General features: G+C 38.9%; 2 protein-coding genes and 1 long non-coding RNA gene across 4 annotated transcripts in view; 2 read left to right on the top strand and 1 right to left on the bottom strand.

Moving 5' to 3' along the window:
- The window catches only part of LOC132423592 (uncharacterized), a 187,452-nt gene extending 183,435 nt beyond the window's left edge, over positions 1-4,017 (bottom strand). For both annotated transcript variants that reach the window (XR_009519014.1, XR_009519015.1), the window contains exons 1-2: positions 3,881-4,017; positions 3,177-3,224 (exon numbers count right to left, since the gene is read on the bottom strand). This is a non-coding gene — a long non-coding RNA (uncharacterized lncRNA). The remainder of the gene's footprint in view (positions 1-3,176; positions 3,225-3,880) is intronic.
- ITGA1 (integrin subunit alpha 1) overlaps positions 1-15,560 on the top strand; it is a 171,019-nt gene that overhangs the window by 5,002 nt on the left and 150,457 nt on the right. The window lies entirely within an intron of this gene.
- PELO (pelota mRNA surveillance and ribosome rescue factor) lies at positions 4,820-7,091 on the top strand. The gene is made up of 2 exons (XM_060009512.1): positions 4,820-5,560; positions 5,848-7,091. Exons 1-2 carry the CDS (start codon positions 4,835-4,837, stop codon positions 6,277-6,279), a joined length of 1,158 nt encoding a protein of 385 aa, XP_059865495.1. The 5' UTR covers positions 4,820-4,834; the 3' UTR covers positions 6,280-7,091.

Raw genomic sequence — 15,560 nt, 5'->3', positions numbered from 1 at the left:
GATTTCCAAGAACCCACTGGAGTAGATTGGACCCCCTCCCCCAGAGATTTGTAGGCCCTTAGCACTTTTGCTTCTACAATATACCACATATTAAAATTAAACATCTAACTGTCTGTTTTCCCAGCTCCCTGTATGCTCTGTGAGGATAGGGTCTTTGTTCATTATCTCTACCATCTTAGAATAATAGTCACTTGAAAATTTGTTATTGAACGAGTCACAAAAGACTAGACTACAGACAAACTCATAAAATACTTAAGGGGTCAGGTTGTCTCTTTTAATTATATCCCCACCTGGAATATTTCCATCTACCCATATTTATATCTAACTGAATGGAAGACACCATCAACTGAATGCTGCACCGTTATTTTATGTACTATTAAGAAAGAAAAGTACTGCCAATCCGATTATAATTGCTAAATGGTTAGATGCCTCCAAGTTTCAAGAGACGTTGAAATGTGGGAAAATATACATCTGAAAATTATAATAAATAACATGCAGTATATCTACATGCAATTTTCTATCACGTTTCTTTGTACTTTTAAAACATGCATCATAAGATTTCAGACACACTCCTTCTAGGTACAAAGATATGAACATTGTCCCCCTTCTCAGTTCTCTTCCAGAGCCAAATCTGTATCTAATTGAGGGGATAATTGCCCCTCTGGCACCAGCAACCTCACCAGATCCCAAGAGCAGACCTTCCTCTAAATACTCTCCCTTTAAAAAGGAAGCTTCAGGAGGAGAAAGGTGACAGTAAAAGTAATAAAAAAATGTTCCAGGTCACAGGATCAATAACGCTAGTTTTGGCAAGCTCTAACGTCTCTAATATTCTATCATATTGGTGGTTAGAGCTAGGGCCATGTATATTTGAAGGGACCTAATTTTTATCTAACGTCTTCTATAACTTAAAAGGAAGATGAAAAAGTCAACTAAATCTTAAAAGGAGATTACAATATATGTACTGGTTAGTATTAAGAATTCATTTTATGTGCAAAAGCATTAATATTGTTTTATCCAAATGTAGAGCTCTATAAACAAATTAAGTGAGAAATCTGATTTGAAAAATCATTATAATTCAAATATTAAAAGGAGTGAAGACATATGCTTTTTTCTATGAACTGAGATCTGCTGAAATAAATGTAAATTCTTATTTAAATAGGACACTTAAATCAATCACATTAGAACCTCAAATGATTAAGATGAATGGTCTGCATATTTTATTATAAATCCTATCATATTAATACAAATTACAATGTACTTTCAAAATTTTCTTATTAACTATATACTTTTAGTTTGCCAAGTACTACAGTTTGAAAATGCATGGGTATTGACCAGTTCCTAAAATTATATATTTTATTGTAATATTTTTAATAAAATGATCCGGTACTGTACAGAGATTCATACAAACAGAAACATCCCCACACACACACTTTTGTTGATAAAATTATTTATTTGGTAGGAGCTTTGTATTGTTCTGTGACAGTTGCAAGTAAGTAGTTTTAATTACAGGAATTTAGATAGTAAGTGAGTACAGCAAGTTCCTTTAAAAAAGAAAAAAAAAAAACCTTTCCCTTTTCCCTTTCACCATTTTGCCTGAATTCGCTGAATAGCCCTCCCTGTTGACCACTAACTTTGCCTGTGGAGGTCACATAGGCATCTTTGTACAATCTAAGGTTAGCACATTCTCTCTAAATAAACTATTGCTATTTTCACTAGATATTTATAATCAGAGTGCTAGCTATTTATTTTGTAAAGATCATTTTCCAAACCAAGTATAATAAAACTAATTGTCATCATACATTATTTTTGAACATTTTAAGACCTTTTCCTCGTTAAGATGTGTTTAAAAATTAATCATTTTCTTATCTATGCATGGATTATCTCAAAAAACTGAAAAAGGTTTACAGAAACTTACTTTAAGAGTAATCTTTTTAAATTGTTAGTAACATTATAAAACAGAATGTGACTTCTTAATTTTAGGATATCAGTGATAGACAAATCAAAAACTCTGAATTAAAGGAGAAATAAAGCTTGTAAAGCCATGTCTTGGAAGCCTTGAATGCCAGGGAATTTGGATTTTAATTAATAGGGAATGAGAACCCCAAATAACTCGAAAGTGTAATGACTGATCTAGAAAGACTAAGTTATAACACAAAATCTAGGAGAAAAACACCTGATCATTCAACAAGCTCAAGTTACTAAAAAGAAAATTCTATTACAGACGTTTCAGATTAAATGATAATTCTGTGAAAAGTTTTGTAGTATGTTCAATCGCTGAAGCACATTTATATTTAAAAAGACAGCCCAAAGCAGTGTGCCTCATAATTAAAACAAACAAACAAAAGAACCACAGAATCAACAGTCTATGGGGGTTTCCCATAGATTCTCAATGTAGAAATATGTGTTTATTTTTCTAAAGTAGAATATTAGATCTTTCTCAAGAATTACAACGGTGACCTAGGCTGAGCAAAAGGAATATTACATTGAAAAGAATATAAGGACTGTTTTAAAGTAATAAAAGAGCAAGGAAGGGACCTTCCTTTCAAATGCCCTAGGTTGGTTCCTAAGCTGTGAGTCTTTGTTTAACTGGCAAAGGTGAGAGTTAAGGGGAAATGGCAGTGGGTAATAGCACATAATCTTTGGGGTTGCAGAGATGATTTCAAGCATCCATAAATGTAGAATTGTGTCAGTGGAAAGAGAAAGTGTGGAATTAAGCAGACCTGGATTTGAATGCTGGTTATGTGATCTTGAATACATTTCTTAACTTCTCTGTAATTCATTTTCTTCATCTATGTATAAGGATAACAAATATTTACCTTACAGGTGAGGACTAGAAAAAGCATAGGAAAGTACCAGGTGAATATTCAGTAAGTGATAGCTCTTCAGTAACAACCTAACATTTATTAAGGTCCCTGTGTGCCTATCACTGTGATTCTGTGGTTTTCGATCCTTGGCAGATTTTTCAAGAGGGGGATGATTATACTTAGAAAGGTGATCAAGGAGTATCTCAAAGCATCTCCTCCTTTCCCTCTCTCCCTCTCTCTCTTTCTCTCTGTCACTCACACACACACACACACACACACACACACATTCACTCTACCAGTTAAGAATTCTTGTAGCTTAACAAGCACCTTTTAAAAAGATACATGTCCCTTGGAGACACAAGCCATACTCACACTTTAGTGTGATCAGTTCCTTGCTCAGTGAAAAGCTGCTGGGTTCTCCTGGAAGTAGAAGAAGGCAGTCTGAGTTAGGAACTTTGGAAGGGCACTCAGTATGATAGGAAGGTGGGGAAGGAAGGAGGTACAGAAAGAGAAGGAGGGAGAAGAGAGGCCACAAAATATTGGTTCTAATTTACACTAGAGTTTTGGAGGGGACCTATGTATCCCCTGACAATCTCTGAGGAAGTTAATTGAGATCTGAGTATCAAGACTTGTGCCAACATCATATTGCTCCCTTTCATCTCTGTCTCACCAGTTCAGGATGGTAAGCTTCCCTTTAAATGCCATACGCAATAAGATAGGAAGGCGAATGGGGAAGATCTGTGCCCTCTTCTCTCCAACCCATCTTAACTCTCAAGAAAACTTTGGTAGGCTTTTTCTATTCACTGGTCCTTTTAAGAAGCAAGCCCCACTTCCCAAACTCCCCCCTCTCTCCTTCCCCCCGAAAATGTTAAGTGACGTAAGGTTTTTCTTAGCAATGAATTCTGTAGCTATTCAATCAAGGTCGGTCATAGTAGAACAGTCCTTCCCCACTTCCCCAATCCTCAGCTCTCAGCTCAGCTTTGACAGTGAAGATCCCGTCCTAAACTACCGAGACCCAATTCCCCCCCGTAAACATTTCACAGGCTACTGAGCTGCGGAAAGCTGAGTCTGCCAACCTTGGATTCTGGGATTCTCAGGACATCAGATCAAGCAACTGAGAGGTCCATCCAGGGGTAAATTCCACAGATGGTTTCTTCTTTCTCTGGGATCAATGTTCTAACATCTGGGTTAATCAGATCATGCAGACTTGGTTAATTAAGCGCAGAAAACAGCTGGGCACGTTACTCACGGCCCAGACGCACCATGACCAGTCGTTCTTAAGAAACAGCTTCTGGACAGACCAGCTCCAAAAAGCGTGTGGCGTCTGAGTGCGGATAAGGCAGGAGCAAAGCGGGCCGTAGTTTGGACCTTGGGGCCAAGTCTGCACTTTTCTGAGTTCCTTTTACTTTTCCGTAAGTTTTGAAATTGCATTTACCCGGCGGGAGAAGGTGTAGCGTGGCAACCGCACACAGCTGAAAAAAATATATATGTTTGCACTCACAAACTCCCCAGATTCTTCACAAACAGGGGTGGAAGAGAAAACTTAGGACGTCCAAGTTCAGCATTAATACGAATGACTCGCCAGCAAAGATTCCGTACACTTCCCTCGGGTGGTTTATTCTCCGAGAAACAACTCCCAGCTTAGTGCGCCTGCGCACGAGCAGGCTGCGGCCCCGCCTCCCCGTTGCGGACGTAAAACGTGCGCCGGGAGGCAGGACGTGGGCTGCGCATGCGCCCTTACTGCATCGGCCTCGATCTGTACGGCGGCTGGTACCGCGGAGAAGGTGTTCGCCGGTGTCTCTTGCGCCGGTCCGACGCGGCGCGCCCCGAGACCACGAAAAGGAAGGGCTAAAGTAAGTGTTCCCCCCAGCCGCTAGAGTCATATAGAAAGTGTTTCCTTCCCGCCAGGCAAGTGCCTGTAGGAACCGGACCCCGTCCCCTTCACGGCCTAAACTTTCCCCTCCCTACCCCTTTCCTTGTGGCGATCCCCTCGGTTCCTCTTGTTCTGGCAGTGAGCCCCTGCCAAGATCATGAAGCTCGTGAGGAAGGACATTGAGAAAGACAATGCGGGCCAGGTGACCCTGGTTCCCGAGGAACCTGAGGACATGTGGCACACCTACAATCTAGTGCAGGTGGGCGACAGCTTGCGCGCCTCCACCATCCGCAAGGTACAAACGGAGTCCTCCACGGGCAGCGTAGGGAGCAACCGGGTCCGCACTACCCTCACTCTCTGCGTGGAGGCCATCGACTTCGACTCTCAAGCCTGCCAGCTGCGGGTCAAGGGGACTAACATCCAGGAGAATGAGTATGTCAAGATGGGGGCTTACCACACCATCGAACTGGAGCCCAACCGCCAGTTCACCCTGGCCAAGAAACAGTGGGACAGTGTGGTTCTGGAGCGCATCGAGCAAGCCTGTGACCCAGCCTGGAGCGCTGATGTAGCGGCTGTGGTGATGCAGGAAGGCCTCGCTCATATCTGCTTAGTCACTCCCAGCATGACCCTCACTCGGGCCAAGGTGGAAGTGAACATCCCTAGGAAACGGAAAGGCAACTGCTCCCAGCACGACCGGGCCTTGGAGCGGTTCTATGAACAGGTGGTCCAGGCCATCCAGCGCCACATACACTTTGATGTTGTAAAGTGCGTCCTGGTGGCCAGCCCAGGATTTGTGAGGGAGCAGTTCTGCGACTACATGTTTCAACAAGCAGTGAAGACGGACAACAAAGTGCTCCTGGAAAACCGGTCCAAATTCCTTCAGGTAAAACAGTCTTACCCAGGGATAATTAAGAATGGGCAGAGGGGTTTATGTAAATGACTCCTAAAGTTTTAGAACTAGGAAAAGTACAAGAGGAGGAAGGTTTAACTTGACTGGGATTGTAAGTGAGATCATGGAATGAGAAGAGACTAGCAAATTGATATAGTAAACTTGGCTTAAATCCTTAAACATATAAAGCCTTACCAGTGTTTTTGGCTTGAGGTCATTGTGGGCTGTTTAATGGGTACTCTAAGAGATCTTTTGTCTAACTTTTGTAATTGTGATTCTAGGTACATGCCTCCTCTGGACACAAGTACTCCCTGAAAGAGGCCCTTTGTGACCCTACAGTAGCTAGCCGCCTTTCAGACACTAAAGCTGCTGGGGAAGTAAAAGCCTTGGATGACTTCTATAAAATGTTACAACATGAACCTGACCGAGCTTTTTATGGACTCAAGCAGGTGGAGAAGGCCAATGAGGCCATGGCAGTTGACACATTGCTCATCAGCGATGAGCTTTTCAGGCACCAGGATGTAGCCACACGGAGCCGGTACGTGCGGCTGGTGGACAGTGTGAAGGAGAACGCAGGCTCTGTTAGGATCTTCTCCAGTCTTCATGTGTCTGGGGAACAGCTCAGCCAGTTGACTGGGATAGCTGCCATTCTTCGCTTCCCTGTCCCCGAACTCTCTGACCAAGAGGATGATTCTAGTTCCGAAGAAGATTAATGATTGGAACTAATAATCGAGACAACCTGTGTCTGTTTCACTGTTAGATTTTCTCAGCATCCTTGTGACAGAAAGCTGCGAAAGTGGCACTTTGTGATTCTTACAGGGGTTTCTCATGTATTTGGTCACATTAGGTGATTTGTGGTTGGCAGGACATGTATTCAAACTGAACAATAAAAGGAAATAATCTCCATGTATTACCATCTTTATTAATTGGGATAATTTTATTTCAGAATTATGAGTTATTCGCAGTACTTAGAAACATTTTGTATATTTAAAACGAATGCCGTATATTCTTTGGAATAGACTGTAAAATCCCATACTGCATGCTTTGAAGTAGTTTTCCTTAGGAAAAGCTTTTTAATATCTCATCTTCAGTTTACATTGTTTATTTTAATTCGGCATGGTGTTCTTACACTGGTTTTCTTAATGATCCTTTTCTCCCCATTTCCGCCCACATTCCATTTTTTTTAATTTTTAAATTTATTTGCTATTTTAAATGATAGCTAAATAATTAAAAGATTTTCTTGGGGACAAATTTAAAATGTGTTTTTCTTAAGAGACTTGTTAAACCAATCATGTTAAGAGTAACAAGGTGGGGGTTTTTTTGCTTTAGAACTAATCGTAATTGCTTCAGAGGAGCACTTAATTAGTTATTTTTAGGTCATTGAGCTTTGGTCTGCTAAGGATTCTCAGGATAATCTATTTAAGGTGCCTTTATTTTTAAAATGAGGCTAAGGTATGTGATTTGCTTATAGGCTATTAGTGGCAAACCTAGAAGTAGTCCCCAGTCTGGACTTGAGTTCTTTGCACTGCTACACCATTTATGTATTTATTTTGTAGCTTATCATAGTTAAATACTTAATGCTACCTTGAATTTGTATTTGCTTTTACATTCTTAATGGACTTTCTCTACGCCCTATTTTAGGGGTGAGAAAGCCTGTTCAGAAAGTTTAAGTCACATCATTAGTATGTGGCAGTTGATTTGTACTCCAGCTCTTTACCATACTTAGGGAATGTCTGCAAATAGCTGAGAGTTTAAAATATTTTCATTATTTTTTCCAAGAGTTAGGGAGGGGGCCTTGAAATGTAATTGCATCTTGACCTTTTACACATCTCAGCTTAGCAAAATAATTAGGAAAGGCCTTATGAAGAAGGAGTGATAATTCAGTCTGTAACTCCAGGATCAGTGGTGCCTGCTTCAAATAAGGACACTAAGTAAACTCTTGCTTGTCCTGTCTGTGTCTGAGCCTTTCTCCTGGTGTAAGTGCCAGGTTTGGGGATTATTTTTTTTAAACTTCCTAACTAATCTGAACCTTTTTATCTGTAATTGGGGGTGGACACCTCCATATACTTTAAAACCACATTTTTATATGTCTATTGTACTTCCTAATCAAAATAATTCAGATTGTCGTTCCGTTATAATTCATGAATATTTAAGATACCATTAAAAGTATGTTATTAATGATTGGTAGGAGTGTAGATATGAAGTCACTAAGATTCTTAATGTTAGAACCTGATTGATAATGCATCATATTCTCAGGAAGAATTTGGAGATTTGGGGCCTCGTGCTCATAATCTATGCAGAACTGCTTATTCCTAGCTGTTATCCTTGGTAATAAAAACCAGGGGAAATAAAAGCTTATGGTAAGCCTGACCAATACATTTTAGGACGTAAGTTCTCAAATTTAGCTGCTTCTTAGCTTCACCTTGGGAGTTTTAAAAACTCTATACCCAGACTGGACCCCAGACTAAATAACCTTACACCCCTAGCAATGCTGGAGTGTTTTTTAAAATTATTATTAAAGCTCCCAGGTGATTCCAATAAGCATCAAGGCTGAGACCCTTGATTCAGGCCTTGCTATTCAAAAGTGTGGTCCATGGACCAGCAGCATCCCCTGAGAGCTTGTTAGAAACTGGAATCCAGGGCTGTACACTAAACCTGTTGAATTGCAATCTGTATCTTAACATCTCCAGTTGATTGCTGTGTATAATCAAAGCTGATAAACATAAGCAATAGCTTATTCTCCCTGTGCTACTTAATCTCTGCCTAGGGTTGCCAGCCATAGAGAAAAAGATTTGAGTTTTAAGAGAGCTAAACTGCCAATATTCAATTAAATTATCTATAAAACTCTAAATGAAAGCCTGTTTATATGTCTATAACATATTTAAAATATCTTTAAGAATTTGTATTTTTAAAAAGTTACATATTATGCCAATACCATTATCAAGAGTATAAATCTTCCTAGATGCATAGATGTAAAGATCAAAATAGTGATAGGAGCATATAAAATACAAAATTAATTCAAATAATTAGTTTTTACTATTCTATAGAAAACAAAATGAACCATAGGTCTCTGGAAATCATATGCACTAGTTTAATTCCAATTGCTCTTCATTAATAAGGAATGACTATGGTAACAAATGGAAACACTGTCAATAACATACCTCTCACATTAATGCAATGTTGTACTGTAAGTTTCCATTTACCATAAGGTGCTTGTTGTAAACAAAGATTGCTACCCTCACTAGGCTCAATAAATGAGAAGTTTGCAATTTGTTTCATTTTGTTCCAGATATGATACATATAAAATTACATTTTGCTATTCCTGGTCTATTATATGTTAAATATTTTGCTAATTTTACGTCTGGACAGTTGATGCTGGATTTCACTTTCATTACTCCCATATATACAAGTTGGATTCCCCCCCACCCCCAGGTGTCACTAGAATAGCTTTGTAAAGCTAATTTTCTTTTATCTCTAGTTACTTTCAGTCATTAACTTTAGTTCCCTTTTTTAATCCCTGTAACCAGATATCAAACTCACAGTATCTTTAACAGAAGTGACTCATAATTTCTGCAGTTCATATATTCTGGAACTGAAATTCTCTTTGTTGCTAAAAAAAAGTACACGGATGAAATGATGTATATGTGAATTCCGCAAAGTAGAAGCTGTTTGTTGGGAAGGTACTATTTTGCTTTTAAATCAGATGGTTTTCCAAGTAAATAAAACTGGCAGTTTGTATTCAGTATCGGGATATGTGAATTACATGTTGAAAGGGGTTTCTAAGGTGTTTCTTAGAGTTTGAGCAGAGAGAAATTCTTTCGCCTGTGGCCAGAGCTTAGATATGAGGCATCCATATTTATATTACACCAGTCATCAAGGGCAGTACATTTAATTTTATCTGTTCATTTTTTTAGTACCTGTTTGAACCCAGTACTGAGCTGGGTTTAGGGAAGAAACATGTAAACAAATCACTGGATAAAAGTAACTTGTAGAAAGTATGAGAGGGCACAATGTTGCAAGGGGTTGCTTTTAGAAGGAACTTTATAGAGCAAGAGCCAGTAAATGTACTTAAAATGATAAACCTGGAGAGGTTATCAGGAAGAGGAGGGCGGGGCAAGTGTGCTAATCACATCAGACCCTCCATGCCACAATAAAGAGTAGGTTCGACTATTATGAGAAACCACTGAAAAGTTTAAACAGGAGAATGGCATGATAAACTTTGCATTTCACAAATATCACTGTTTGGCAGCATAAAGGATGCATTGGAGAGGCAAGATTGGAGGCAAGGAGACAGATTAAGAGAACACTTATTAGAAAAATTTAAGAGGAAAATGATGATGGTCTAAACAAAGGCAGTAAGAATGAACAGTCAAGAGGAGGTATTAGGAGATAGGCTCAGAGGGACGTGAGGTTTGTTCAGAGTTATGGAAGGAGTAGAGTCTAGGGGTAAATCTCAGGGTTTTTTCTTGACTGGTGGGAGATATTAGGGCATAATTCAGACACAGGACAAATAGGAAGAGAAGCTGACTTGCAAGGAAAAACAGTAAGTTCAGTTTGGAATCTGGTTTGAAGTGCCTGTGGGACATCTGTAATGCTTTTCCACCAGACTGTTATATGCTTACTTACTCCCTTCAGGTTTTTGCTCAAAATATCACCTGCTCCATGAAGTCTTCCTAAACCAGCCTTTTTAAAAAATGTACCTTCTCCAAGATTCCCTTATCCTTCCTTGTCTTATTTTTCTCTGTAACGCTTAATTTCACTTAGCTGTTTTGCTTATCATATATCTAGAATGTAAGCTCCAGGAAGGCAGAGATTATTGTCTATTAGGTCATTGCTATATCCCCAATGCTAAGAACAAACCCTGGCACAGAGTAGATGCTCGGAAAAAAAAAAAAAAAAGATGACTAAATGAATGACCGAATGAATCAATCTCCAGAAGAAGGTCCCTTAGACAGTTGTGCATACAGTTCTGAAGTTCAGGAAAAAGCATTTGGCCGGGGATAATAATACAAGAAATGTTCAGCATATAAGCAGACCTGAAATCATGGAGAAAAAAAATGACCTAGGAAGTATTAGTAAAACTAGAAATAAAAGAGGGCCAGGCATCAAAGCATAGGGAAACAGCAATATTTAATCTCTTTAAATGCTACTTCATTCTCTGTATTATAACAAAGCACAGGTGTTTATAGATTTCAACACTTGATATAGTCGGATAATTATTTTTCCCCTACATATCTCTATAGTGTACTAGAGATATACATGTAGAATAGTTAAAGTATTGATTTCATAAAAAGCTGAATTTTTAAAAGTTCTTAAGATAAAAATTTCTAAGTCGGGGGGCAAAAACTAAATTACTTTTGTTTATGTTTTTTAAGTGGATCTTAACATGCATGTACATTTACTAATTTAGTGTATGAAAAGTTAGTTTTAAAAAAAAGATATATTAGGGGGTGATGATTTAATTTATTAAAAGATTTTTCTCAGGATCCCCATAGTACAGGGATTATTAGCAAGCTCTGTTTCATTCAGGTCGAAGGGTTACTGCTATACGGCCCTTAGCCCTCATGTCTCCTACCCTAATCTGCATCTTTGATTCCCTCACCACTTCCTCTTTTACTCCCTGTGGGACCACAAGTGCCAGAGTTGTGACATAAACTTTGCAGAGTTATACCTGTTCTAAAAATTGATTTTGACCAGCCCATAATTTTGTTGATACACATTTTTCAGCAAATGAGTTCCCAGTTAGTGAAGAACAACTAAAATGGGGATGTAAAAGCAATTATAAAAAGAATAAACAATTTCAGATAAAGTTTTTAAAGCCCTAAATAAAAGTTTTCTTCATGTTGATGTTAGCGTATTTAAACTTTGTGCTGTGATTCAGTTTACGTATTTTAAAAGATTTAGTAGTTTAGAAAAGTGCTATTCAAGATTTTCGTAATGCATTGTGTGTATTGCTGATGAATTCTCAATTTAGAAGTTTAGTGCAAAAGTGTTACAGAAAAGCCAAAATGGTTTCTAACGGAGTTGAGATGCAAGTATAATACTTCTGTGTATCAAGGATGCCTTACTTAGAAAAGATTCAAAGTCAGCAATGCAGCTAATTAAGATGTTGAAGAATAAAGCCTCTAGTAATGGCCTAGAACAACTTGAGGAGTTACTTAACATCATCAAGTAGCAGGTAAACTTCACTAGAAATGAAAAAGAGATTGGCTAAGTTCAGGAAGGAGATAGTTAAATTAGAAAGACTATGAAAAGGCATTGGCAAAAGATATTTGTTAAGCTGAAGTGGAGATGATAAAATCTCATTCATCATGTTTCTTTACATGGCAAGAATTCTTCGTTTTTAGGAAGTGTTTGATACAGCATCACCATCTCTATTCTCATCCATATTTTAGAGTGTTCTTTGTAGATTTCCAAGTATACGAATTGGAAGATAGCCCATTTATTTTTCAGTATTTAATTTCTCTATCTTAAGAAACATGTTAGTGTATTCTGTTGTGGTAAAGAACACCGGGAAGGACACTGGGATATTGTGAATTTATTCGTTTAAATTTAGGAGAAGCTAATGTGTTTTCTCAAGGAAAATCCACTTTTGTGTGCAGCACTTTAGTTGTATGCAAGTCTGCTGACACTATCATTTTTGCTTTTGACAGCGAATACTTTAATTCTGTAACAATTGACATCAGTATGGGAAGGTCTTATAGTTCTAGATGCCAGTTGCTAAAGATTGTGACATTTATGATAAATTGTAGGGATTTGGATTACCAGTCTTCTTTTAGGTTCCCTTTCCTTCATCCCTTAACATTGCCCACATTCTTTAGAATGCCTGTTTTTCTATAAAGGAGGAGACCTAGAGGACTTAGAGCTTATTTCAACTTAGGCTGCCACATTTGGTTCCAGAACACCCAGTACTGAGGCAGGGCAGTATCTGCCAGACAGCAAATACCAGAGAACAGTGTCTTTGCAGCCACATGCCTGGCCATGCACAGGGTTGGCACCACTGTCCCAACTCCAGGAATGGACAACCTGTTAAAATAAAAGTAACCACGTGCTTATTAAAGACCAGACCTGTGGGAAGTGCTTTAAAAGGAAATATTTAATTCTTTGAAGAGTCCTATGAGAAAGGTTTCGTCAGTACTATTTTCAGGTAAGAAAACAAAAGAGGTTAAATAATTTGTCCAAAATCACATAGCTGGTGACTGTGATAAGGTGCCCAATCAAGCAACTCTCTAAAAATACAAGAATGCCAGTCCATTCCTCAATTTTCTGTTTGGAGTAGGTCAAATGTACCTAGAAATAGAAAAATGATTCGGTAACACTAAATTGTATGTAATTGGCCAAGCTTTGTTGCAGTCATTTTGTATGTATTTTTATTTACCTACCACTGTTATTTTTCATCTCTCATGAAAAATCAGGAACTCAATTGTATGTCATTCTAGTCTGAAATATAGTTGAGGATTAGAAAGTGTACAGAAACTGTTGTAAGTCTATATATTAAACCAAGCCCCTCAAGCCTTTACTCAGCATCTGTTACTATTTCACACTTAGTTTTAGCGAGCTTGTCTTTTAAAAAAGTTGTAAGCCTACTATCTTAATTCATGCATTATTGTAACATAGTAGCACCTTAAGTAGCAGAAACTATGCTACTTCGGTATGCAAAGATGAATTAAGGTATGTGTCCGTGGCTTTAATCAGCAAATTAGATATCAAGGAGAGATGACCACAAATGGCCAAGCTGACAGGGAGGTGACTGCAGTGAGAAATGACAGCTCGGGTGGATCCTGAATCACCATCGAAAGAAAAAAGTCTAAGGCTCAGAGGCTTTCACTGGGGCCTGAGGACATTACTGTGTTACAATAGCTGGCGTTCATATTGAGGAAAGGATTGAATTACATTCAGAAGTCAAGGAAATGGATCGTCTTTCAAAATTACTTTTCTCCAAAAATCATTAAAAGATAATCAAACTTAAAGAAATCTTTAGCTATCTGCCATACCTAGAATGGCAGTTCCAGATAGCCAGAGTTTTACCATACCTTAATAGTCTTAATAAGAAAACTTAGATAATTGTTGAAAGATGAATACTTGTTAAAGAAAAACATCCCAATAGATTTTAGCTGTAAAATGTATTCAGAGGTAGGAGGTCCTCTGAGTTCAAGTCTAAGTTCCAGAAGTTTTATGTCTGGAATTTTTCGTCAAGTCCTAGTGTAAACATCAACTAGAAATTTTTGTTTGACAGCAGTGTGAAAAATTGCTCTGTGGATATAAAACATTTTAACCTTGTGGTTCAGCTCATTGATCCTGTGACCATAATTTAGAGTTTTTTCTTCCTCTCCAAGTATATTGTTGACAATGGTAGAAGTCACTTTTTTTTTTTTTTTTGATGAGGTGAAGGAGAGGAAGATTGAACATGCATTGTAGTACATGGCTCTGAATCATTTAGAATCATAAAAGGTTAATGATGTATGGAAACTTTTATGTCATCTGACCTACTCACTTCATGATACGGATGTCAGCCGAGGCCCAGAGAGTGTTGGTAACCTGCTCAAAGTCGCTCAAACGAGAGTTTTTCAGAGAGTCCACATTCCTGTTTGATCCATCCTATTCCAATTTCTTACGCATTTTCTTGTCACCAGTGCACACTGGGAGGCAGTTGGGGTAAGTGAACAAAGACCAATATGAGATTCTAAAAATGCCCTAAACCCTCCTTTATCAAATAATTCTTCATCTTGGGGCAAGACAGTTTCTCAGAAACATGACTGAGACTCAAACCCAGCTTTGAAGTCCATTTGTCCATTCTTCGAACAACTATTTATCTTCTGCTAGAGAAAGACTGCCTCCTGCCTTTCTTCTTCTGAGAATCATTTCGTTCTTCTGGCAACCACTTACTAAATACCTACTATGTGCCAGGCAGTCTGGCAGCCCCCAGAGATATGAGGTGAATAGAGATCACAGTCCCTTCCTTCAAGGGAAACCCAGTCTAGGATGGGCAAAGACAGAAAGAAAACAAGCAATCACAGCACTGCAATAGGTACAGGAATAAGAACTGTGTGGGAATCTGAGAGCTCAAAGGGTGCTCTTAACTCAGCCTGGCTTCACTGAGGAGGTGCTATCGGAGCTTAAACTGCTAAATTCCAGAAGCTCACACTGGTCTTGCATTGGTTTCTAGAGAAATGAGGCAAAGGAAACTCAAAGCATTCCTCTCAAATTTACTTGGTAAAATTTTTTTCTTCTAAGTATTGGTCCCTGTAATCCCTAAGCTCTCTCTAAGCTCTGCAGTAAAGAGTCAACAAACCTGAGAAGAGACATCATGGAGAAAGGAGGTTATGTTGCTTCCTACTCTCAGAAAGAAGTGAAAAAGGCATCAATGGAATCAGAAATACGAACAGGAGACCATGACTGAAAAGAAGAGAAAGATGCTAGAACCATTGTATTTTCCATATTTTTGTTATCTCCTGTTTCTCTCTCATGACTTAACAGCAAAACAATTAAACCAGAAAAGAGAGCTTGTTGCTCAGTAAGCCGGGGAGCAGGACATCATGTCCTCTCCACAGCCATTCTTGGAAAAGAGGTTGTCCAGGGTAGAGTGGGTGGTGGTGGCCTCCTTGGGGAAAGGGAAACAGCCTTCTGGGCCTGCTGTCAAGCGGGAAGTGCCAGAGAGCTGACTTGGGCCTGGGGAAAGCCCAGAGGCTGGCCGGCAGGAAGACCTGGGGTCTTTCCTATCTCTTTATGCACCACTTTATCCTTGGTACAAAATTCAGGAAAATAACCTTCATAAACAATTTCTGTCCTAAGTAGTGCATTTTACTAAATGGCCAACATGGATTGGGTGTTGTGGAAGGAAGGGGAATTTTCTGCAGAAGGGAGAAAAGAACACAGTCTATTTTATGAGGAGGAGTGAACTCTGGGAATAGTGCTCTGACCCTGTGTGTCTCAGCGGTATTCTCAGCCTGGGTGAAAGGAAGTGGAAGAATGTGTGGAATGTGGGGAAGTGGGA

The sequence above is a fragment of the Delphinus delphis genome, chromosome 3, assembly GCF_949987515.2.
Source record: "Delphinus delphis chromosome 3, mDelDel1.2, whole genome shotgun sequence".
In the NCBI taxonomy this organism is placed as follows: Eukaryota; Metazoa; Chordata; class Mammalia; order Artiodactyla; family Delphinidae; genus Delphinus; species Delphinus delphis.
Note: the sequence above shows the minus strand (reverse complement) of the source record. Positions and strands in the feature narration are given on the sequence as shown.